Source organism: Prionailurus bengalensis, chromosome D3, assembly GCF_016509475.1.
Source record: "Prionailurus bengalensis isolate Pbe53 chromosome D3, Fcat_Pben_1.1_paternal_pri, whole genome shotgun sequence".
In the NCBI taxonomy this organism is placed as follows: Eukaryota; Metazoa; Chordata; class Mammalia; order Carnivora; family Felidae; genus Prionailurus; species Prionailurus bengalensis.
Window position 1 is genome coordinate 9,941,262 of NC_057356.1, and position 24,940 is coordinate 9,966,201.

Consider the following 24,940-nt stretch of genomic DNA (forward strand, 5'->3'; position numbering starts at 1 on the left):
ATAACTGACCAACCCTCAGGAAACTCTCGCTTAAGATCCAGGTTATCAAAGGGGCAGAAAACATGCCAGTATCATTCTTTACCGCCACATATAACCAAACACAAAAGTACTTCTTTACGGTGAGGATTTCCTTCATAAATAAGAAACTTCAAGTTCTGGCTTGTTCATATAGAATAGCCAAGTAAAAACAGAAGGTTGCCATAACAGAAAAAAAGTTGTATATTTTATCACGAGGGGATTTCATAAGGGTACTGAGAAAATAAATGTGCATTTGTAAAAAAATTTTTGCTGAACATATTAAATAATTTCCTAGAGGCCTTTTTCTTTCCTTCAAACCTCTACTTTTTGACCATGTGATATAATCCCTATTGGCCGCTTTTGATCATGTAGGAATTCAATAATATGGAATTTACATAGAAACGCTAGGTGTCTGTCAGGAGGTAAACTCATTTAATCACAGTGATAGTGTCACTGGATAATCAAAGCAAAAAAACCCCAGGGAATTTTTTAATTTAGAAGTATTTTTATTTAAGCAACTACACTGCAATGCAATTCACCCACAGTAAAAAGCCTTGCTTACCTGGTGTAAGGTATGGTACACAAGAGTCCGATGCTATTTGCACATGCGATAGGGTAACGAGCACACAGAGAAACCACAGAGGTCATGGTCTCGCCAAAGGCTTCCTGGACCTGCTCGACCATCCCACCACAGGTTAATTCTTCAATTCTATGAAACAGAACCAAAGTGCAGGCTTCCTGAGCCATGGCAAGTGACCGTGAACATAAGAGCAGGCACGTTCTGAGAAATCTAAGAGTGTCTAGGTGAATCCCGAACTGAAGGGATGTTAGAGACCACCAGTGTTTCCCAGACTGCAGGACCACAGAAGACTGTTAGGCAGCATTTCTTAAGTTGCCTCAAACACAATGCCCATGCTCTACAGAAGTCTGGGGAATCCTAGGCTAAGTCAAGTCAAACAGGGTTCTCTACTGTAGGACTACTCGGAGCCTTACAAGGTTAAGGTCCACAATAACTCTAAGAGCAAGAGAATGGTACCCAACATTTCCCAAACGTATTTAATAATGAAGCCATTTGAAACAGGCCTGCAATATCCTATGCAGCACTGAATTCTGTAAACGTAATTGTACTCATGAGAAAATCAAGGCCCAAATAGATTAGCTAAGTGTCCTTGTCAAGTTCACACTGTGATTATTAGCAGAGTATGAGAATCCAATTGATATGAACTAAGACTTTCCCAGTGTAAAAACACAACCTGGGGGCGATTCTACAGCAATTAATATTAGTTGAAAACTGGAACTATCCGGATTCATCTACAAAGATAGGCCATAGAATACTGTTTATAATAACAAAAATAAATAAAACCTAAGGTTGAAAAGTAGGGATTGAGCCATAAATAAAGGTTCGGGAATACGATGCAGTGGCTACACAGCCACTAGAGACATTACAGGAGGAATCTATGGTTAGAATAAAGACAGAACAAATACACTAGAGTGTTACCAGGTTTTATCTTGAGATGCTGGATTTACAGGTGATTTTCTACTTTACACTTTGGGATTTTCTGCATTTTTTCAAATGTTTGACCTATGACATTAACAATTGATGGAAAAAGGAATAATGCTGCCAGGGTTGTGGAGAAATTATTCTGGATGGGGCACCAGGGTGGCTCAGTCGGTTAAGCGGCCGACTTCGGCTCAGGTCATGATCTCGCGGTCCGTGGGTTCGAGCCCCACGTCGGGCTCTGCGCTGACAGCTCAGAGCCTGGAGCCTGTTTCAGATTCTGTGTCTCCCTCTCTGACCCTCCCCCATTCATGCTCTGTCTCTGTCTCAAAAATAAACGTTAAAAAAAATGGATAAGAAAAATTATTCTGGAAGTAAGTTGTGGTAGCCAGTGCTACTCACTGTGCCTTGTGGCTTCCCTTTGGTTGGATGAGCATGTGACCAGCCTGGCCAATAAGCCAGAGCTCTAACAAGGGGACGGACAGCTTTTGAGACAGCGGTCGCCTCCTCTACTGGGCTCCTGGGAGTATCATGGGCTGGGGCGCACCTGCGCTGGACATGAGCAAGCACTGAAGTTTTGTTTTGTAAACACGGAGATTTGGGAGGGTTTTGCTTCCAAAGAATAACTTGGCCTCTCCTGATGGACACAGAAATTTCTCAAGATATTCATGCGAGCTCTTGCTAGTTAACATATTTTGCTCCAGCCACTGACCCCTGCTTATTGGCCAGAACTCCTCAAAGAGCTGTCAGGAGACACAAGCAGCCCCAAGCATCTACTCTAGGACCTGTAGACAAATGCCTTTTCTATTTCTATCTGAAGATCTTTGAAGCCCAGTAGGGAACAGTATAGAAAAACTCCTCACAAATACAAAATGTTCCTCAAAGTTCTTATCTACGACTAGGTTTTTAGAAATTAATTTCGCCAAGGGGCGCCTGGGTGGCTCAGGTCACGATCTCGAGGTTTGTGACATCGAGCCCTGCATCGGGCTCTGTGCTGACAACTCAGAGCCTGGAGCCTGCTTCGGATACTGTGTCTCCCCTCTCTCTACCCTTCCCCCATTGGCATGTGCTCTCTCTCTCAAAAATAAACATTAAAAAACAAATTTTAAAAGAAATTGATCCAGTAAAATAAGCACAAAAGTACACAAAAATATAGGTGTAAGAATGTTACTACATCACTGCTATTAATGCAAAAATAAAACAGAAAAAATGAAGGAGAGTAAGAGAAAATGAACCATGTGTCCACCAGAAGGGGATGAGTTAAATAAGACATAGCCATCCATGTAACAGAGGTCCATGAAGTTCTTAAAAATGATAAAGCAGGGGTGCCTGGGTGGCTCAGCTAGTTAAGCATCTGACTCTGGATTTTGGCTCAGGTCATGCATCTCACGGTTTGTGGGACCGAGCCCCATGTTGGGCTCTGCGCTGACAGTGCAGTCTTCTTGGGATTCTCTCTCTCTTTCTGCCCCTCCCCACTCATGCAGGTGCTTTCTCTCTCTCAAAACAAACTTTAAAAAGAAACTATAAAGTTGGGTGCCTGGGTGGCTCAGTTGGTTAAGCATCGGACTTTGTCTCAGGTCATGATCTCACAGTTCGTGAGCTCAAGCCCCATGTCAGGCTCTGTGCTGACGGCTCGGAGCCTGAAGCCTGCTTCGGATTCTGTGCCTCCCATTCTCTGCCCCTCCCCCCCCCCTTAAAAAATAAACATTAAAAAAAATTTTTTTAACTATAAAGCAGATCTTGAAGTAATGACATGAAAAGAGATATATCCAACATATATGAGCAAAACAATTCTCATGGCAGTGTTCTATTGTAGTATAATATAATCTGAATTAAGGGGAAAAAAAATCACACACATACATACTTCTGTGTACAAGGAGAAACAGCCATTTATGTGTGTGTAGTTGATACAACAAGCTCTTAGTTAACAGGGTGGAATTTAGGAGAGGGGGAATAAAGGGACTTTTACTTTGTTACACATGCTGCAATTGTTAAAAAAAATTGTGGAATACTTTCACAAAAATAAAAATAAAGATATTGTTTTAGGGGAAAACGTTAGCAAATACCCGTCTAAAATATGGCCTCATGAATAATCTTTGGAATGCCTCTTGCACACTCCAGACAGGATGGTATGAACTAATAGAAACAACTGACCTGGGTCCTCCCTGAAGGACCATCGTCACTGGACCCACGAGGTGCGTCACACCCCCGACGCGCACAGCAGCCGTCAGCAATTCCCGCATGTGCACTAGGGCCTGCTTGCGAGTATTTCCCCTCCGCCACCTCGTCTGTGCAGCCAAAAGAAAGCTGCTGCTGGACACCTGAAACGCACGAGAAGGAAGTCCACCTGACTCTTGCTGACTGCCACAGGCCCCCATGCCATTAGGTGGTATTCCTCTGTATTCAGCAAAATGGACATACAGCTTGGTCAGGGTTGGTGCCGATGAAAGCAAACAGCTGCCCCAGCAGGACACTGTAGGTGGGCTTGTCCCTGCTGTCCTCGATGGCCAGTGACTGCAGGAGTGTGAAGGAGCTGCTGCGGTGGCTGGTCACATGGCGCCGCCTATGGGAAAGCAAAACAGCGCTAGATCACAAAACCAGAAATTCAGGGAGCGTGTTTTGATGACTGTCTTCAGCTCACGTGGGAATCCAACCTTGGCCATTAGTCATTTACCTCTGATTTGCTCGAGTAAATTCCAAATCTTCATTACCAATCATTTCCAGGTCAGAAGGAGCCGACATGCTGCGAAGAAAAACAGGCTGCCGCACAGCATGAGATATCACCTTTGTTTCTGAAGCTGATTTACAAGCTGAAACAGAAAGCAATAAAAAGGTTGGCGTATCTGCTATCCGATTTGTAAGGACAGCAACAACAGCTACGCTATCAGTCTAAGAAAGATACTCTTTGCTTTCTAGGAGACTTCAGGATTCTCTAGGAGGTTCTAATCCAGCCAGCATTGCACACTGGTGACTTTTAGGCCCATTCTTTAAAAATCAAGATATTAGGGTTAAAAAGACATTTTAGTGTGAAAAACTAGAATCTTTCTTATTAAATTGGGTTTCAAAAAAAAGGCTGAAAGATTCATTTAATTTCATAAACTCTCAATGTTCACCTTCATATAAGCGTTCTAGAAAAGGCAGAGAGGACAGAGACAGTAATTTCTAGAATAAAAAATTTATTAACTGAAATAAATCCAAATACTGTTTGTTTGTTTTTTTTCAGAGACAGCCTTTGTTCCCCCTTTAATCCCAGATTTATTCAGTTGATTTACTGACATTTGGTAGTACCTTGGCTTTGATCATAGTTGGTGCGAGTAAACATCACACTTGAGCTAGAATCCGACTGGCCCTTCCTCTAAAATATACTCCTTAACGCTATCCAGGAAACTAGTTGTATTATAAAAGAATATTTAATGGAAGATGACAAAACTACATATTAAGATCATCTAAGAAAAAAAAAAAAGTCAAGGTTATTTTGAATTGGTCTTAAGAATGGTTAGGGACACCTGGATGGCTCAGTCAGGTAAGTGTCTGACTTCGGCTCAGGTCATGATCACATGGTTCATGAGTTCGAGCCCCATCTCAGGCTCTGTGCTGACAGTCCAGAGCCTGGAGCCTGATGCAGATTCTGTCTCCCTCTCTCTCTGCCCTTCCCCCACTCATTCTCTCTCCCTCTCCACCCACCCCCCCAAATAAATAAAACGTTAAAAAATTATTTAAAAAAGAATGGTTAGACAGCTTCAGTCTTAAAAAATAGTTTTTGAAGATGTTATTGCTCAGCAAACTATTGGTTCATGATCTCTGATGGAAAGAACCTCTTGGAAAGCATCATCAGCCTTACTGGGTGGTTAAGTCTTTCTATAGGACCTTGAATTAACCAAAGCTCAGTGTGACTACGGACGTGGTCAGCACACCGTCTCAGTATGTGATCACACTGCACACCCTGGTACACGTCCCTGGATGTTCTCAGCCAACAGTACCCTTTCACTAGGGGGTCAGAAACCTGAGTCACCCTGGACTTCTCTCCCATGCGAGGGGAGCCCTGGGCTCATCAGCTGGGATGAAAACAGTTTGCTTGCTTGGCAGGGTCCATCGGGTTAGATAACAGAGTCTCCTGTTTATTCATCCTCTCTCTCAAGGTAGGAAATAACACTTGTCGGGGTGCCTGGGTGGCTCAGTCGGTTGAGCGTCCAACTATGGCTCAGGTCATGATCTCACAGCTCATAGGTTCGGGCCCCACATCGGGCTCTGTGCTGACAGCTTGGAGCCTGGCGCCTGCTTCGGATTCTGTGCCTCCCTCTCTCTCTGTCCCTAACCCACTCACATTCTGTCTCTGTCTCTCTCAAAAATAAAGAAACATTAAAAAAAAAAAAAAATTAAAAAAAAAAAAAAAAAGGAAGTAGTAACACTGGTCATTATAGGCTATGCCCAGTGCTGGGGATCAGGCTTAAGAAAGAAGACTCATTGATTTTCCTGAGGAATGTCCTTTCAGGCTAACAATTAAAACGTGACCAGGAAAAAAAAAATAGTGAAACTGATGTTAGAAGGTTCCACATAATGACTAAATGTGCAATATAAACTCGGCTTTAAGAGGAAAATGTGATGCATTACAAGATTCATAATGTTGACTAATTATGCACATTACTATGAAAGCGACAAGCCCAAAACTAAAAATCCACGTTACTGGGCTCCCAAGATGCTCCCAAGAAACACCGAGTAAGGCAGGTGAGGAGGCACACCTGACGCTCAGACGGACTCACAAGCCACCACATGAATTTCTCATCGGAAAGTAAAAGGTAGAATAAAAAAAATGCTGAAATTTCTTTTTCTCCTTCCTATGAGAACACAAGAGTGATTTCTCTTTAAGGAGCTGGTGTGTATTTTCTACAAACGGGCTAGTGCAGAGAGCCCGTGCAGGGCTGGCTTTGTACCCGGAGTTTCTGCAGGGGTCCCCGAGATGCTTCTTGTGAGGCCGGACTGGGCCGCAATGGTGACATGTAACAGCAGCTCGGCTCGGTTCATCAAACTCTTGACTAACGTCTTCGTTTTAGCCAGTGGGTGCGACGGTTTCTGAGTAAGAGAATTCACTTCTTGTAGGAACTTCTCCCTGGAAGGAAAGGCTAATGTGCATTTAGTCGTTCTCAGCTTCACCGAAACCCAAGTTTCATAATTATAAGGATACGAGAAGATAGGGGGAGACCAAGCCAAAGAAAGCTGAGAAATATGGCTCCCCTTCCCCCCTTCCCTATCAGAAAGGAGCAGCCTTGTCAACGGACCAGTGTCAGCTCCCTTTGCCCAGTTTCAGATGCACCTATGCTGACTTCTGAAGGCTAAGCTAAAAATTTCCATGTTTACAAACTGAGTTCCAACTCAAATATTCAGTGAATGCATCAGATTTTTAAAAAGTATCTCCTAAGAGTATACGTCATCACAGTGTAAGCATCACAGTAGTAAATTAGCTTTGTGTAGTTATTAACATCACTAACCTCAGTGATAGGACCATGTTTTCAAGATCATTTCCATCAAAGGAGACTTCCTTCATTGAACACAGAAGTTCTAGTTCTTTCATTTTGTTCTAAAGAAGGAAAAATCAAGAAAAGATGGTAGGCAGGATCTGCAAAAACTGAGTTTTACCGTTCATGTTAAAAGGAACAGAGAATTTCAGGGCGGGGGGGAGCCCACCACCTCTGGTCCATATTTGTACGCCAGAGCACATTTATAAGTAATTATTTGATATTTTAATGATTACAGATGGCACTGACTACTTTCTGGGGACTTCTCCAGTACCTATAACTGCCTTTTGTTTTTGAAGGCTTAGAAGCAAAATTTGACAATGCTGGTAACTTCCTGATAAAACTATCAATCAGTTAAGAACAGCCTAATGAATAATTTATTATTTGTATCATTGATATGTTGATCTAATCGATCTTATTTAATCTCTGTCAAGAATGGATACATTTTGGTGTGTGCGACATCTTGACAAGAATCATTATTTGGTCTCTACACATACATGATATATACCTTTGCACTGTAAATACCAAAGCCCCAGTGATCAAGCCTACAAACTTGCTCACCTCATTAAAATGGTAATCATAGAAGAAGGGCATGTTGTTCTCCAGCTTCCCCTGCATGGCGTCATCAACCTCACTTTGCCATTTCTGTTCCAATTCTGCAACACTCTAATAGGTACATTAAAAAATAAAACAATGCGAGAATAGGTACAAAACAAAAACAAGTGCTATCTGCAAATTTGGAAATCTTAGTCCTAATGTTTCAAAACTTCAGGTCACTTTTTTTTTTTTTTTTTTTTTGAAGTAGGCTTTATGCCCAGCATGGAGCCCAATGTGGGGCCTCAACTCACAGCCCTGAGATCAAGACCTGAGAGGGAGAATAAGAATCAGGTGCTTAACCAACGGAGCCACCCACATGCCCCTCAGGTCCCTTTTAGAACTTCATTACAGGGGCACCTGGGTGGCTCAGTCACTTAAGCGTCTGACTTTGGCTCCAGTCACAATTTCATGGCTCCTGAGCTCAAGCTCTGTGTCAGGTTCCGTGTTGACAGCTCCAAGCCTGCTTTGGATTCTCTCTCTCTCTCTCAAAAATAAACAAACATTAAGAACAATTTTTTTAAAAACTTCATTACATTTCCAGGAAAGAAATTATTTCCAACAGTTGTAGGAGAAATCTAAGTGCTTTTCGCCTTCACTTACCTGCAGCTGTCTCTCCATGGCATTGAGTTTCTTGAAGGTCTCTCCCATAATTTTACACAGTAAGTCATATTCCTCAGCATGTTCTTCTTGATACTGGAAATTTATTAGGGACTGCAGTGCATCGACCAAATTCAAGTGCTTAATAACACAGGAGACCACCATTTCCTCCATCACATCGGGCTGAATTACTTCTCTGTGATTACAAAGGAAATGAGTCAAGTATATGCCATGCTCTCAAATTACCAATCCCATATTCAATCGGTTGGAGGGTGTAGGCTTTGATTTAAATATATTAAATACATTAAACCACACCTTCTTTATTACAATAAAGAGGCACAACATTATGATGGCTTTCATATCAAGTTGGCAGTAATATACTGTTTAACTGACAAAACTGACTTCAGCTGATAAAATGAAAATCAAAATTAAAGAGACTTCATTTTCTATAATTTGTATATTTTGTGTCAGAATCATATTAAAGCTGCAATAGGTCTAAGGATTAAAAAAAAAAAAGATCTTTAGCACCATTTATGCACCATTACAGCTTGTGATATTTGGATGCTGGGCTGAAAATGAATGGTACTTCTGTCTCTTTCTTTTTAAATTTCAACTATTCTTAAAATCTTTCTCCCTGAAATGGGCAATCGTGTCTCAGAAGACAGGGCAGAGGCCACCAGACTTGAAGCAAGAATACTACAAAGACGTTTGCAACTGCACAACTTCATGTTCTACATCAAAGATCCCTCACCATCTCTCTGGACTAAGGAAACCCAAGTTGAGGACTAGGAGTAGACGGTCAAACCACCATGGAAAAACCTAGAACTTGTCAAAGCTTCTCATGCCTCAGAATCTTATGGAAAACTGGTCAAAACATCGATTACTGGGCCCCATCCTCAGAGGTTCTGATCCACTAGGTATGAGATGGGGCCCCAGAACTAACAAGCGCTCAGACAGTGTTAGCTGGAGGCCTACACCTTGAGACCTGAGGACCTGGGATACCACCTGGGGGTACTTCCCAGAGTATGAATGGTTAGCATTCATAAGTAAATGCACAATTAAAGGCTCACTTGCTAGACTATAAAAAATTTACCACCCCCCCCCCCACCTTCCATTGTCTAAACAGTTTTTTTTTTTCCAATGGGAAAAGCAGAGCACCGTTTAGCAACATACTTTATACTTGGTCTGAATTGAGGTCTAGCACGCCCAGAAATTTCCCTGAGCTTTATCATGATTCCTGGAGGCAGCCTGATCCGGGGCAGGTCAAAGTAGTTTCCAACAGGAGGCACAAGGACGTCAGAGGGGTAGGTGAATTCTCTGTCTTCTTCGATGGTCAGTGGCAGTGGAGATGGGCTTGGAGTAAGGGCAGGCGAGATCACGCCATTGGCCTCCACCTGCCACTGGCACCTGAACAGACAGAAAAGAGGATCTTCACTCCTCTTCCATCTAAAAAGAGCTACTTAAAGTTTGCAGATATACCAAACATCTGAAGGATCACATTATATGTTAGGTATTCATCAAGCCTTCCCCAGAAGCTAAGGAAAATGAGCATTACATGAAATCACATCTTTGGGAATTTACCTTCTCCCCAACATTTTATTATGAAAACTTTTAAGTATATATAGCAAAGTTGAAAGCATTCCAAGGTTAACACCCATATGCCCGCCGCCTAGATTCTAGAATAAACGTTTTTATATGTTTGCTTTATCACTCATGTACTCATCCTTTAGGGGATCCTTTAATTTAATTATGCACTATTTGGGTTGGAGAAAAGCTTCTGCAGTTCAAGGCTGTAATTTCAAATTTCGTAAAGTAAGGGCCAAAAGGCACTTTTCATCTTCTTTCTTAACGACAATGACACCCTCGGGATTGTCAGGCAATATGCACAATGAGCTGGGAAACCGACTCAAAGTAGTTTGCCATATGAAGTTCTTCCGCCTTTGTGAGCAAAACTAGCCCTATCTGAGCCTTTTACCTTTGTAAAAGTTTGGACCGCAATAGTTCCTGACAGGCTTCCTCTTCTTTGGTGATTTCTGGTCCATTGTACAGGATTCTCAACATGGAGCAAGCTAACACGGACAGACCTAGAGCCAGGTCTACCAGAAAGGGCAGGCCTCCGGACACATCCTCCGACGACTCCTGCAACGCAGACAGGGGCAGACCACACTGGTCAGCGTGCACGGCGGAGCACTTTGACCTGTGTGCACCGCGCTGCACGGGTCCCCAACCACAGGGGCTCACAGAGCAGCGTCGAGTATTATGGCTATGGGACACAGGCACAGCACCCAACACCATGAGCAGAAAGATGGTGGCACAGAGTGAAGGCTGAACACAATTCTGGAGAGAGAAGAGCTGATAAGACTCCATATTAGAGAGAGCACAAATCACGTGCAAGATTCTTTGGGTCGATTCCTCTCTGCTGTGCCTATCCAGGTATAAATCACTACTTCGTTGGGTCACTTCCATCCTGTGCTCGAACCAAGACGTTGTCAATTCTCATACTGAGTTCATTCAACAAATATTTGAGTACCTACTGTGTACCAGTCATTGTTCTAGGCCCTTGCAATACAGCAGAGAACAAAGATTCCTGCCCTCACGGAGCTTCCATTCTAGCAGGTACTTCCGCTCTAGAGTGTGTTAGCTTGGTGAAACTTAAGCAATCTCCAAGTCTAAAATAGGTTTTACAAATCAAGCAACTCAAGGGGCTAGTAGAACTCCTACCACTCATTTTTTTTCCGGCTGGGAAAAGAATTCACATAGATTCACGGGGAGGGAAGTAACTATTTGGCACTAAAAGGAGTAGACTGAACCTGCACACAGGGTTTCAATGGACCATATACAGAGTATAACATACCCAATTAAGCAGAGACGGAGCCTTTGAGAATAGAATGAAAATCTGATCCTAGCACTCTAAAAACCCGGAATCCCAATGCTTACTTCTATTAGGTGTTCGAGTCTTCTTCACCTATGGAAAGATGCTAGAGGCAGATTACCTCTCCAGGCTTTGAAGATGGAGCCCCTAGCAGTGGGTTCTTTCTGTGCCGCTAAACGGATTTTAGGTCACAGCTAGTTTCAGTCCACAAAACTACTACTTATGAAAGTAGTCTACTACTGCCAAATGGAAGAGATGGATGAAACAGTAGCTCATATTTTGCCCGGTCTCCGGGGCAAATATGACATCTGTAAGCAAGGCACACAGGAGAAAGTACATTATGCCCACAGCGGTGGTTAGGTTCCAGTACCTGAGCGCGAACTGTGCAAGCAAAGCCCCACATAGCTTTATCGGGAGTGTTGTGTTCACGGCCACTTCTCATTTCAAAGGAGAAGGTGACTGTATCTCCTTCCACCTTAAAATTTAAGGGGGGGAAAATACACTTTAAAAAAAAAAAAAGACACATGATTTTCAAGAGAGCAATGAATTTCAGAGATTTACTTTCAAAAGGGCCACAGCAATAATTCACTCCTTTTCTCAATCGCATGTTTGACTCAAACTCCATCCCCTCTCTCCCCTGGACACCAGCCTTCCGGGGGTCTCTCCTGACCGGGTAGTCTGGGGACGAGGCATCTGGGAAATGGGCCACGATCACCCAATAGCAGGATTGGAGTATAGATTAAATCTTGACCATAATTTCAATCGATTCCTCAGACTTCTATTCTTTCTGCCCTCCCCCCTCCCCACCACCTCACTTGTGCCGGGAAGGCAGGCAAACAGCCTGGATCTTGAAGAACAGAGTGCTGCGAGACCTTGCTCTGTATTGCGGAACCAACACCACGAGTAATGAACAAAACATAGGAAATGAGAGAATGATTAAAAGTGTCGTGCCAATGCACATTTGGATGCATCCCAACTACACCCCTGGACATAACTTGCTATCTACCGCTGAATTAAAGAGGGTAGGTAACGCGCACGAGATACAAGCTTCCAGAACAGACTTTGGAGAGGTTTTCAGGTTTTAGTGGGCATTTCAGTTCATATTCATAGCCTAGGTAGATCTGTTGTAGTTCCAGGGCCCAGATTACAAAGCATGACTGGAATCTCATCCATCTGAGAAGGATCATTACTGTTGCTCCAAAGGCCCAAATTCATTCGAAAACACGGATTCCACACTTATAACCTAGGGTGCCCATCACAGGAGAGTGCAGACAAGCAAGCTGAAAGAACTAGCAGGCCTTCATCTAATGGACAGGGAAGGAAATGCCATGGGCACCTCAGTCCCTGGAGTAACCTGGGGAACGGATGCCAGTTCTGGAGCCGACAGGGGTCTGACAATGCCCTACAAGGAGGGTCATTCTGAATGAGGCAGTGAGTTTACAGACCTGGCAAGATGGCTCCATCCAGCTCAACAAAAGCACCCACAGACCTTTCCCCCCCCTGGAATTAGAGTTAATACTCGGGCCTGGAAGGAACGGGAGTTCAGTTTTCTTTTCGAGGAAGTGAATCTGACTGGATACCATACCTTCACCAAGTCTTTGGGCCAGCCAGTTCCTAAGACACTACGGCTGCCATATCCCAGTGTGTTGCCTCCATACTCAGCAACCTTCCTACTGTTTGTGTTAGGCCCCGCATATATCACCAACTTCAAAACAGAAAATATACTGTTAGACTGTAAAAGAAAAACAAAAACAACATCTACAAATAAAAAGGCTGCAAAAAAATGTTTGTTTAAAAATACATTCATAACCAGGCACTGATGTCATTACAGTAGAATATTCCCTGATTTTTTAAGGTATAACTGATACTAGTTTGGATGCAACAGGTATTACCACAATTTAACTGCCTGGGGACCTCACATTAACATAGGTCTACTCAGCTATTACACATATTGTTAAGTAGTTATTTTAATGCTAAGTAATGACGTATAACTCATTAATAACTGGTACAGTTTGTCCCCTGAAGTCCTCCCCCAAATTAATAAAGTGAGCAAATACAGATGGAAAGACGGTTATATCTAACACAACAAAATAAAGGCAAAAAAACAAAAAACAACACAAAACCCAAAAACTCAATGAATGAGGATTTTTAAAAACGCAACAAATTGAAAATAAGCCATACATCCTTTGAATGTTGCTTAATGGGGTAAAAAGAAAATGACATAAATTTAGGCCAGAAAAGGTGCTGCTGCTTCTTGGGTCAGTTTTCATGGATCAGTACTTTTCCGCAATAAAGGTTATTCATGTATATGCAATTAACCAACTTTCTAATACGCAGGAGAGATATTTAGAGGTCCCTTGGCATTCAAATACTTCCGCGGGAAGAATGAAGCTCTGGTTTCCGTAAACTCCAACTCCTGTCTTCTCATGTGCACTCTGACCACCTCTGAAGGCACAGGAGAGCTCGGTTTGGATCTAGAGGCTACATTTTTAGCCCCTGACACTTATCATGTTGTGCTTTCTTACCCTTTTGGACCTTTTGCTGATACCAACCAGGGACCACTGGAAAAGTAAATGTTCCTTTTATCTGTGTAGGAAGTCTCCCTGTGCCTCCACATTTAACGCTAAACGTCTACCGCAGGTGTTGGTTAGCGTAGGTCAGAGGATGCAAATCACTGGTTTTAAAGGAGAAACAAAATGACACCGACTGATATGGCAACCTCTCCATTTCTATTTTCAATAGTCCTATCAGTTGAATCTAGGAAATGGGGGTAGCTGATGTCAGGAGCCACGAAGTGGGGCAGGCTGATGGCAAGACGTTTCTTTTTTGAAAGGCCCATGAAAGACCATTTTCTAAATTCTCCTGCTTCTAGCTAACCTGAGTTTTGGAGACGATTGAATCTTAAGCCCCTCCCGACACCTGACAGTTTTCACTATCCTAAAAGATAAGGGGGAAGGGGACCCTATCATTTGCTCAGTGATGGGTTTCACCACCTCAGAGTACATACAGTTAAGAAGTCCTTTATTATTTAACCTAAAAATCTCCCCCGGAAGGACTTAAGACCTTTCACCCTAACACTCTACAGAGGAGCTAACAATCTACATACAACTACATAAAAATAGTCCTGCGTATGTACAAAGCTAGTAGATAATCCTTCAGTTGTTCTTTTAGGAGGTTACACGTCACAGTCACATTCCTCTTTCCTCAGAAGTTCAACATGATGGTTTGCAACACAACAACATAAACAGAAGAAAACACTTCAACCCCTCAAATGTTTCCTTCCACTTAAAATTATCAAGCCACTACACGTCAGAAACTACTCTTCCTCAAAATCTATGTGGGCCCTGAGGTACTGACAACAAAGAACAAATAATAAAAAGAAAACAGATCCTAGCACATCTGAAACTCTTCTAAAAGGCCATCTTCTCCCAAAGAATACGTGAGAAGCTCCAGAATCGGGCAGTACGATCTTTCTAGACGAATGCAAATCACCTGTCCACAGGAATTCCGAGCACCGGAGGAAGGCAATAGGTAAGCAATAGGCAAAGGCAAACTTCCTTTGACTCTCAGATCTAAACTCTGAAAAGCTTACGAAAGTGCACTTTCAACATGTTGTGAAAACACTGTTCTTCGAACACAGACATGCTGGTTATTTCCCCAACCACTACCCTTCAAGGCGTATCTTAAAGTTTTCCAAAGAGACATCTGCAGACAGAAATAAGTCGGGAATGGTGACCAGAAGCAAAGAAAAATAAGAAGCATCTAAGAAACCAGCCTATTGGCGGTGGAACCAATACTAAGCCAGTCTTGCTTACTTTGTCATAGTCATACTGTGAAGAACATCTACTATCAAATCTAAGGTACAAGCAGCGAGCTCCTGGGATGTGGACAGTTTCTTTAAATTTATAGTTGTCTCTGACAGGGTGGACGGTTTCCACGGTCTTTCCAGCAGCCCATGGAGCAGGAATCTTTAAACCAGTGAGAAAGCCTGGCTCTTCCTTCTCTTCCAGCATCCTAAAACCAGACACAGAGAAAGTGATTTAGCTTAGCAGCGGGGAGAGGAAAAAGAAGAGGTACACATGGTAAAATACAAAAGGTTAAGAAATGTCGCTTTCCTTTTCCACATCATGCAGTCTGACAACCTCAGAGCTTTTAAATGCTAGGTATCAGTGGCGATCAGAAGCACTGTAAAAGCTCCTATGTTTAAGGCTCTTTTGTTGTTGTCGCTAGAGAAGATACTTGCATTTCCCCCCTCTCTTTTCAAGGAGGGGAGCCCAGGAGAGGACCTCACCAACTCTCAAGTTACTAAAAAAAAAAAAAAGATGCTATAAAGGACCCTTAAGATTGGTCACTTTCCAAATCCCACAGGATTAGTATCCTATCAAGGTTTCTTTTGTTGATATCTAAATGTCAATTGTTGAAAACTCCATGAGTCTACCTGACTTTTTACTTTAATTTTTGCTAAAGAAGAATGCCTTTAAAGTCCTCTTGTCTACTGTAATTAAACCCTCGGGGGCTTTGCAGCCCAAGGCTGTGGTATACAAACTCCTAAGACCTATACTTGGCTTTTGTGAAATTAACACTCTTCTTTCAGCTCTGCACTAGCAATGTGGTGGCCACGGAGTCAAGTGTGGCCAGGTAGACAGAATCTGAACTGAAAACAACTTAAGATTCAGTTTCTTGATCACATGAGCGACACCACAAGTCATCATGAACAGCGTGTGGCTATGGCTGATGATCCTGGACAGCATGGGGGCAAAGTTGCATCACTACGCAAAGCTGCATTGGATACTACGCTCTTCTAGAGAAACCTGCAAAGTCGCCCCTTTCTGATTGGCATTGTTGAAGACTGCTCTGATAGATGTAACTGACACGTAATCAACTGCCCATATTTAAAGTGTACAACTTGGTAAGTTTGGACATAGGTATATACTAGTGAAGTTTCCTTCCTTCGCTTGGTAATCCAGGCAATCATTTTTTGCTTTCTATCACTAGAAATGAGTTTACATCTTCTATAGTTTCCTATCTAGGGAATCATATAGCATGTTCTTTTTGAGGGGATCTGGCTTCTTTTGCGCAGCATAAGGATTCTGAAAGTCGTTCCTATTGTCGCATGTATCAACCATTCATTCACTTTTATTGCTGGGTAGGATTCCGTCGTAGGAATATTCTAATACTCTGCAACTCATTTATCCCTTCCCCCGTTGATAGACCTTAGGGTTGTTTCTTATGTTGGGCTCCTCCAAGTAAGGCTGTTATGAACCTTCATATACAAGTCTTTGTAAGAAGCTATGCTTTCCTTTTTCTTGTGTAAATACCTAGAGGTGGAATAGCTAGGTCATGTGGCAGGTATACACTTAACTTTTTAAGAAACTGTCAACCTATTTGCCAAAGTCATAGTATTTTACATCACCATCGTTGGTATAGGAGAGCCTGTCAATCTTTAATCTCTTGATCTGTGGGGAATTTATTCTCACCTGATCCTATAAATCTATAAAGCAATTCTAGAATTATCTGGAAAACGTGACCCTAAAGTCTCTTTTCCCAGTTATAGAATCCTTGCTAGAATTCAGTGTCGTAAAAGGAGAACGAGGCTTTCACCAGAAGAAAACAAGGCAGGGGTTCCAGCAAGGAAGCAGCATCTTTCACCTCTGATCGGGGAACAGCCTGCCCTTCTGGTCTGATGCACCACATGGGGAACAGCCCACCTCGGCAAAAACTGGACACTGGGTTTTAAGCAGCAAAGCCGTCTGAAACACAAAACCATCATCATGTCTTAAAGTGCTTACTGTCAGTTATCTGGATGGTACTACAGCCAAATTTAGAATTCTCACTTAAGTCATCTTTTTGCAATCCTAGCCTGTCCTCCTTCACGAAGAAATGCTTTGCGACTTAGACCACTTAACATCATTTTATTTAATGCTGTCATGGCACATATTCTTTCTATCAGTCACCGATAGCCCGCAAGGCCTCAGGAGGCTGAATACAATGGTAGGATCTCCGTAGCATTGCAGATTAGCATTTTCACAGCTGACCAGCGATCAACACTTGCTAGAAGATCGCAGTAAGTAATTTAGTCAAACAAAACGTTTCCCCTTAATATTTCGGTTTCTTTTTTACTATGTTTTCCTTCATTCCACTATTGTTTCCCTTGACTTCTGAAAGACATGGCCATGTTTACTCTGCCTTCAATAAATGCACACAGCCGCAACGTGAGAGGTGGGCGGGCCGAAGAGCAGCTCACTTTGGCACACCAGGGACCGTACCTGACTGGTATAGAGTACCAACTGGACCAGCTGAGGCATCAGGGCATCGGCCATGGTCAGAGTCTGTAAATTTGGATGCATCAGGGAAGTCAGTAACACTGGAAGAAGGTGACCAAGCATAGTAGCCTTAGTAACTTGTTCCAAGCCTTTTAACCTACAAAAAGTTCAAGAAAACAATGGCTTAAGCAATTCCTAATCACGTGAAGAAGCAACCGTCCTCTTTATCTGACAAATTCTCTTAAACTGCATTTCCTTGAACTGCTTAAGCACTTCTAGCTACGGCAGTTCGGTCCACAAATCTCCCACCTTCTACCACTGAGGGAGAGGGAGAGAACAGAAACCAAGTAAGAGATTTCACCGTCAACCTGAGTTGACACGGTGCGTATCACAGCACCTCGGAAGCACTTTATCAGTGGGTTCTAACACGCAGACGGCTACTCTAGGTAGTTACCACAGGCAGAGTTCCCTTGGCACTGGAACTTTAGATCGCTGTGCTGTATGCAGTCTCTGACAGAGAGGAAGTAACTAGCTACAACACAGGTTTTTCTTTTGTCTTTAAAATCACATCCCCCCATTTTATTGAGACAGAACAGTGTATAAATTTCAGGTGTGTAACAATTATTTGATAGATGTATATATTGTAAAATGATTACCTAAAATCACATTCTTAATATCCCAATCCTCTGCCAGAAGAATTAAGGTATGTGACTCACCCAAAGAAAGACGTGGGTTATAGAAATTCTCTGAGGCTACTTAGGGTACTGGGGTTGGAACAAGAAACAGACCTCCCATCTCCCAGGCTCTCAGACTATCTCTCCTCCCTGGCAGGCGGGGGGCAGGTGGGGAGGCCAAATCTGTACCACAAGCCCCAGCGATGGGCCCCATAGGACTTAACAAGCCCTCGTGCAATGCCTATCTGGGTTATACTGCCCCCAGTTCCAATGTGGCCACCTACTCTCTGGGAATGGGCAGGAAACAAGGGACATGGGGACAGACAGGGTTACCAGAGGAAAAATTACACTGCGGGGTTGTTTTGGATCAGCATCTCTAACATTAAAATCATTATCACACACAGATGCAATGGCAAACCATTAGCAGAAATTTTCATGGGGAGGGCTAAGAAAGAGCTTTATTACTGGGAGAGAGAAGATTACCCTCTACAGAGGTCACTCCTATACTTAAAGAAGTAAAATTACAGTAAAATTTTAAGACATTATGTCAGCGTCCTCTTTCACACGGCAGTTAATCTTCTGTGTCACTAAGTCACCTGCCTGTCTAAAGTACTTATCACGAGGACACCAAGCGCATGTGCTGCTGAGCTAGATGATGGAAGGAAAGGCCAGTTTGGGGGCGATGATGGTGGCAGACCCGAATGTCGGCGGGGAGGCTGTGCACCAGAGCCTCGACGCCCCCTCAGACTCTGGCTGGCGGCCCAGTCTCACCTAAAAGCACCATTAAAGAGTTCGATTGCACTTGGCATTGTAAACAGTTGCCGTTTCAACCTAGTCTCACAAAAATCCCTCTATATTAAATGAACATTTGATGTTCTAAGAGATTTTGCTTTCATAAGCAATTCTGCTTCCTGAAGGGCAGCAGGCCACAGCTCACGACCCATTTCCTCACCTCTGCTCACGGTCAGCTAGGTCACTATTTATGAGGGCAGTTGTGACCTGCTGTAGCATTTCCAACACTTCATCACATCCAGTCAGGATTTGGGTGGCAAGAGCCAAAATACTGACCTTTAGCTCCTAGGTAGAAAATATCACAATATTATTTTTAGGCTTTGGGATGAACACACACTCACAACGACAACACGAAATGATGTATTTAATGATGCATTTCCAAACGAAATAATGAGGTGGCCAGAATCAGCCCAAAGCAGGAAGTTCCGCTAGGATGGCAAGTAGCAATTTGATTTGGGAGGCTAAGGTCTGGAGTGCTGACAGAAATACGCAGTATTTCACGGGGAGCACACCGAGTCCCTGGGAGAAAAGGCATTTCTCCCATCCCCTCCAGCACAGGAGAGCTCCCGGTGGCCAGCCCAGAAACTGTCCAGGTGGAAGATTGCCTTGGGTGGTATGAGGGTAGCTAAAGAGAAAAACAGAACAGTAAAAGGCGCATGTAGAGGCGGTGAATAAAATGAGACAAAAACACAACATTCTGAAACAGTACAAGTGACCTTTTTACTTAATGTTGTAAACCATCACACTTGAAAACAGGCAAGTTAAAAATTCAATTGAAGTAGCAGGCAGTTACAGGCTATCGAACATTAAAATTAACTATTAGAGAGTTCGTGGGCATACAAATACTAAATCGTGTGTTAAAAAGCACTCGTTAAAATCACACAAGTGTTTAGCTTACAATTATTTTCTGTTAAGAAAAAATACAACCAATCTAACCTTCTAGGTGAAATCTGGGTTTTTAATTTTTCCCAGAGATACTGGATAACTCTCCCTCTTCTGCCTTTACCAAGAGTATTTCTCTCCGTGGATTAATTAAAGAATTTACAGAATTTAGCCTTTCAAATAGAAAACACTTGCTTCCATTGTTGGGACTTTTCTGGGGCCTTCTTTGCAATTATTAAGATGTTTTTATCATGAAGAGAAAAGGAATTCTGAACTGACAGGCTAAACCATGGTTTAAGTCCCACGGATCCCATCAGCTGCCATGTGCTGACGGCGCCCCCTGTGGCCGCACAGTGCATGCGGTGAGCATGCCTCCTCCTCTGAGCCTCACAGAACCTTGCAAGGGAGACTTAGTGTCCTTTTTCACTGAGAAACTAAGGCAAGAGAAGTTAATCAACAGTATCAGCAATTTAAATGATTAATTCCTGCATTTTGGCCTATTTAAAAACTGATTATACAGTGAGATCAACTCAAGAATTAACAAGTGTATGGGTTTTAGAGTATCAGCGCATAAAGCAGTAAGAAAAGGGCGAAGCATAATGGCTTTTATCTCTATCGCTTCCTCGGTAAATTTCTCAGTGTGTTTCAGTCAACACTTTAAAGAAGAACCAAGTTCTTATTGATTTCTCTAATTCTCTCACAAAGAAGAAATTCTAAACAACAATGCAAGCAACAGCCTCCAGCATCTGTCAAAATTATAACCACCACTGCTATAAAAAAAAATCTTTGGATTGCTATAAATTGCCATGTGGGAACAAATTATTGAGTTTACATAGAAGCTAACTTAAAAATAATTACAGAGAATGAAATGAACCGTAGGTTTAGAAATTATTCAATAGAAAGGTTGTGAGAAAATTACCACCTTTTCAAGTTATTTGAATGGAGAGAATGTAATAAACCAGCCACAAAGTCAAAATTATTTCAAATGTTAGATTATTTTATCTCTATATACATAGATTTCAGATGTGTATGAGATCACTTGTAAGCGCAATACTTTATAGTCCTTTAAAAAAGGATGAAATAAACAAGGCACAAGAAGAGTGACAGAAGAGTGACACGAGCACATGGAGACACGTTACGAGAGTGTCACAAATATGGTAACCACTGTGCAAGGACATAAGAACCTATGAGATGAGTGACCTAATATTACCTCTCACAACAATATAGCCACATGGTGAAATGTGACATCGTAATACACAGAGTTAGCCAGCTGAGCTGCACTTTACACACTGGGTAGAAAGCATCGTTAGAAGAAAGCTTGGTGTTTACCTGTACCTTCAATGTCTCTCCCTGCAAGGAGCTGTCACTGTCCTCGTTCTCATCGGGTTTAATCAAAATAGTGTTACTGAGAAGGTGGTTCTGAACTGCCATCAGATAGCGCAGGCAGGAGGATGCAGCCTTTAATACAAATAAGGGCATTTAAATGATCTACACCTTACAGCAAAAAGGCTTCATGTAATCCTCATGTTTATAAGGGTTGGACAAGGGAAGCAGAAGAGAAAGTACAGAAAACAGACCAGGTTAGTTTCTCAGGTGACTTATTTCCACATGACTTTTGATATGTCATTTGACACATTTACCTTTCTGCCTTCTGCTGCCTAATTCGCACTAGTCACTCAGATACTTACTTGAATTTCTCCCACCCTCTCCCCCTCTCATGAATTTCCACTAGAAGAGAGTCCACCAGAACCTTGGAAGAATCTCTAGGTTCTTTCTAGTCTCTGGGGGAACGGTGACGTTTTAGAAAACGATACCACATTAACAATTAACAGGGAGGACAATCCTCACTATGTAAACAAAACGAAAACATCCAAATTCAGTCAAACAATTCACTGCATCAAGACATTTAAAAGCAAGAGGAATAAAATCTTAGAGAAAGCGATCCAAGTGGGTTTGTTTGGTTCTGTATTTCCAGGACAAACACAGTCACCCACTGACTCCGTTAATTAAGACTGCCTTGGAGAGTGCGTTACATGAGTGTGTATACACACATACACACGCGCGCGCGCGCACACACACACACACACACACACACCCCTCAATACAGTAACATGAAAACAGGGACACTTGATACCATTTGGCTTCATTAAACACATTTTTACTTACAGGCACAGTCGAAAGGAGTTTTTGAAAATCCTCTTTAGAGACAGTTTGGCACTTGGTGATTAAGATACAGGATTCCCGTACAACAATCTTCAGAATGTAGTGTAAAAGTTCATCATTTAGTCTTTAACATGCAGGAAAAATGTAACAATAAGATACGTATGGTTTAATAATAAAAGGATAAACTTTACACAATTGGAATGAGATGACAAACAGGAGATACAAAATTCAGTGGCTCTGTAAGTATATCACCTTCCTCAGCAACAATGCTAACAACTAGGTGTACTATCTAAATCCAACTTAAGAAACAAAATGGTAACCAAGGACCTAGTCTGAGTACTTTTGTAAACGGCAAAGAAAACCAACACCTTCCTCCCCTTCCCAGCTCTCACCCACACCCTCACCCTGGCCCTCTCCCGCAGCCCACTGAGTTGGGTGGCACCCTTCACCAAGATCTTTAAATAAGTTCCATCCATTCTTTCCACTGAGTACTTTGCTGAGAAAACTGAAAAATGCTATCATCGCCTTTTAGGGCAAGTGTGGGATATATGATCTTTTGATTGATCCGTGATTTCAACTTAACATGCTAATTATCATATTAGATATTATAGGAGACTTACATTGCTCAAACGCATTTAATGTAAATTAGTTACTGAGAAAAACACAAAGAGAAGGCTATCAGTCAACAGCATGACTGGGGTCACCTGTAATGCTCATCCTCCTCGCTGCCAAATCGGTTGTTTTGAAGCTGTTCAGCTAAATTGGTTAAGATCACATCCCGCAGCTGGGACAGGCCGCTGTTTCTCTCTCCTGACACAGAACAGAGCTCCGTGAACGACCCTGGTGATTACACTTAGGAAACTGAGGCTATTAAAACAAGTTTTCAAAGGAGCACACTGTTGACGACGTGGGGGCGCCAGGCACACGTACTCTCACAAAGAGCAGCAGCAAAAACAACCTCACAACCAAGCAGACTTCTTTCAACCAGCACATCCTTATCTAGCTGTAGTTTGCCTCTTCATATGTCACACAGTGACTGACATATGAAGTGGGATTTCTAATTCCTTAAATTCACGCTGCTTATCAACACAGAGTGTCTCTGACAGGGTGAGCTTTGCTGTAGTTGTTCGATCTAACTTTAAAAGTTGGGTTTTAATGTATGGAGGAAACAAACGGACTTGGCAACCCCTAAGAAGTCATTATCTGTAATGCACATTAAACCTCTACTATCAGGCACCTTCTGCTAAGTGGCATGGATAGAAAAAGGTTGATAAAGCTTGAAGATACACAGAACAGGGTTTCTCCTCTCAATCTAGTTGAAGCACTGGTGTACGTGCAGATACATTAAAAAAAAAAAATTAACACGGGGCGCCTAGGTGGCTCAGTCGATTAAGCATCCAACTTTGGCTCAGGTCATGATCTCACAATTTGTGGGTTCGAGTCCCACATCAGGCTCTGTGCTGACAGCTCAGAGCCTGGAGCCTGCTTCAGATTCTGGGTCTCCCTCTCTCTGCCCCCTGCCCCTGTTCGCATTCTGTCTCTCTCTCAAAAGTGAACTTTGAAAAAAAAAAAACTACTAACAAATACTAACAAACAAGAAAGGTCTATTATCATAATAATCCAGTTGGTTCCTCGCGGACAAAAAAAGGGATGGCTGTTCCAGGAGAAGTCAGGGATAATTCTCACCTTCCGTTAAGACCAGCTTAAGTAAGTTATTGATTTCGGTTTCACCTGGGTACAAGATATTTAAGCCAGAGCTGAAATGACAGAAAAGTCAAAAAGCTTTTCAACAAATATTCTAGAAAATCCAAACTCTAAATATTTTAATTTGCACTTATATTAAAGATGCCAGTGATTACATGAAACTCTGAGGGAAGTTTCATGACTAACAAAGTGGCTGAACCTAAATTCAACATCATGATACAGTCCATTCACCTCCCTGATCAGCAACCAACAGGCTCCCTCTCCTCCTGCGAGTTTCCAGAATGAGAACTTGTCTGAGGCTGGATATGCAACTGGTAAGAGAGAACTGAGCTGTAAAAAAGTCAGTGTAGCCGGGCCAGGTAGATATTAGCAGACTGTGCCCAAAAGCACATTTGGGAAGTGGGATTTCTAAATCTCAGCTTTTCAAATGGGCAAGAGGAGCATCACAAGTGGTGCCAGAATTTTATTTTTTTCTGCGAGGTTTCCACACAATAAAGTGAACATTTTTCAAGTGTACAATATGACAAGTTTTGACATATGGGTATACCCATGAAGCCATCACCATAGTCAGAACACAGCCATCACCTCCAGAAGTTTCCTCATGACACTAGATTTAAATTAGAAAACAGAGGCGTCTGACTTCAGCTCAGGTCATGATCTCGTGGTTTGTGAGTTCAGGCCCCGCGTCAGGCTCTGTGCTGACAGCTCAGAGCCTGGAGCCCACTTTGGATTCTGTGTCTCCCTCTCTCTCTCTGCCCTTTCCCCACTCAAGCACGCACGCGTATGCTCGCTCTCAAAAATAAACATACGTTTAAAAAAAAAAAAAAACTTAAAAATAAATAAATTAGAAAAGATACCCAAAGCATAATCAACTATGGAAGGAAAAAAATCCCCTCCCTCTCTGCTCACCCCTGTCACACAGTTCTTGCAGACCAAGCCTTCAGTTGTCCCTTGGTCACTAAATTATACTTGGGTCACATTAAAACTATATTCTTGGATAACAGTTCATTGCACTCGGAAAACAATATTAAATATTAAACAATATTATTAAAGAATAACAAACAGAAAATGGCCCATATATTCTGCCCTCTTCTCTAACAAGATTTTAGGTTTTAAGCAGAATTTAAAAGGTACTTTGCATTTTACTAAGCTCTCACAAACTCTCATAGCAGGTGTTATTTTTATGCCCATTTTATAGCTAAGGAAAAGGAAACCTCAAACCGAGCTAGTAAGTGGCAGAGCAAGGACTAGAACCCAGGTCTGCCGGCTGCCAAAAGCCTGGCTTCTTAGTCACTTTGTGACACTCTCTCCACACATGACAGGAACCTTCACTTGCAAACCATCAAAATACCCAATTAAAGAGCTAA

At 42.4% G+C, this 24,940-nt stretch overlaps 1 protein-coding gene across 5 annotated transcripts in view; it reads right to left on the reverse strand.

Moving 5' to 3' along the window:
* The window catches only part of HECTD4 (HECT domain E3 ubiquitin protein ligase 4), a 193,138-nt gene that overhangs the window by 64,970 nt on the left and 103,228 nt on the right, over positions 1-24,940 (reverse strand). For 2 of the 5 annotated variants that reach the window (XM_043557645.1, XM_043557644.1), the window contains exons 14-33: positions 23,556-23,626; positions 22,574-22,679; positions 21,873-21,993; positions 21,036-21,164; positions 18,985-19,109; positions 17,362-17,515; positions 16,745-16,845; positions 14,911-15,109; positions 12,681-12,827; positions 11,466-11,570; positions 10,199-10,362; positions 9,397-9,630; positions 8,227-8,419; positions 7,591-7,695; positions 7,003-7,091; positions 6,448-6,623; positions 4,191-4,326; positions 3,938-4,079; positions 3,671-3,837; positions 581-727 (exon numbers count right to left, since the gene is read on the reverse strand). In XM_043557645.1, coding sequence (XP_043413580.1) covers positions 581-727; positions 3,671-3,837; positions 3,938-4,079; positions 4,191-4,326; positions 6,448-6,623; positions 7,003-7,091; positions 7,591-7,695; positions 8,227-8,419; positions 9,397-9,630; positions 10,199-10,362; positions 11,466-11,570; positions 12,681-12,827; positions 14,911-15,109; positions 16,745-16,845; positions 17,362-17,515; positions 18,985-19,109; positions 21,036-21,164; positions 21,873-21,993; positions 22,574-22,679; positions 23,556-23,626 — 2,811 coding nt within the window. The remainder of the gene's footprint in view (positions 1-580; positions 728-3,670; positions 3,838-3,937; positions 4,080-4,190; positions 4,327-6,447; positions 6,624-7,002; positions 7,092-7,590; positions 7,696-8,226; positions 8,420-9,396; positions 9,631-10,198; positions 10,363-11,465; positions 11,571-12,680; positions 12,828-14,910; positions 15,110-16,744; positions 16,846-17,361; positions 17,516-18,984; positions 19,110-21,035; positions 21,165-21,872; positions 21,994-22,573; positions 22,680-23,555; positions 23,627-24,940) is intronic. The other 3 variants (XM_043557648.1, XM_043557646.1, XM_043557647.1) reach the window with 3 other exon arrangements.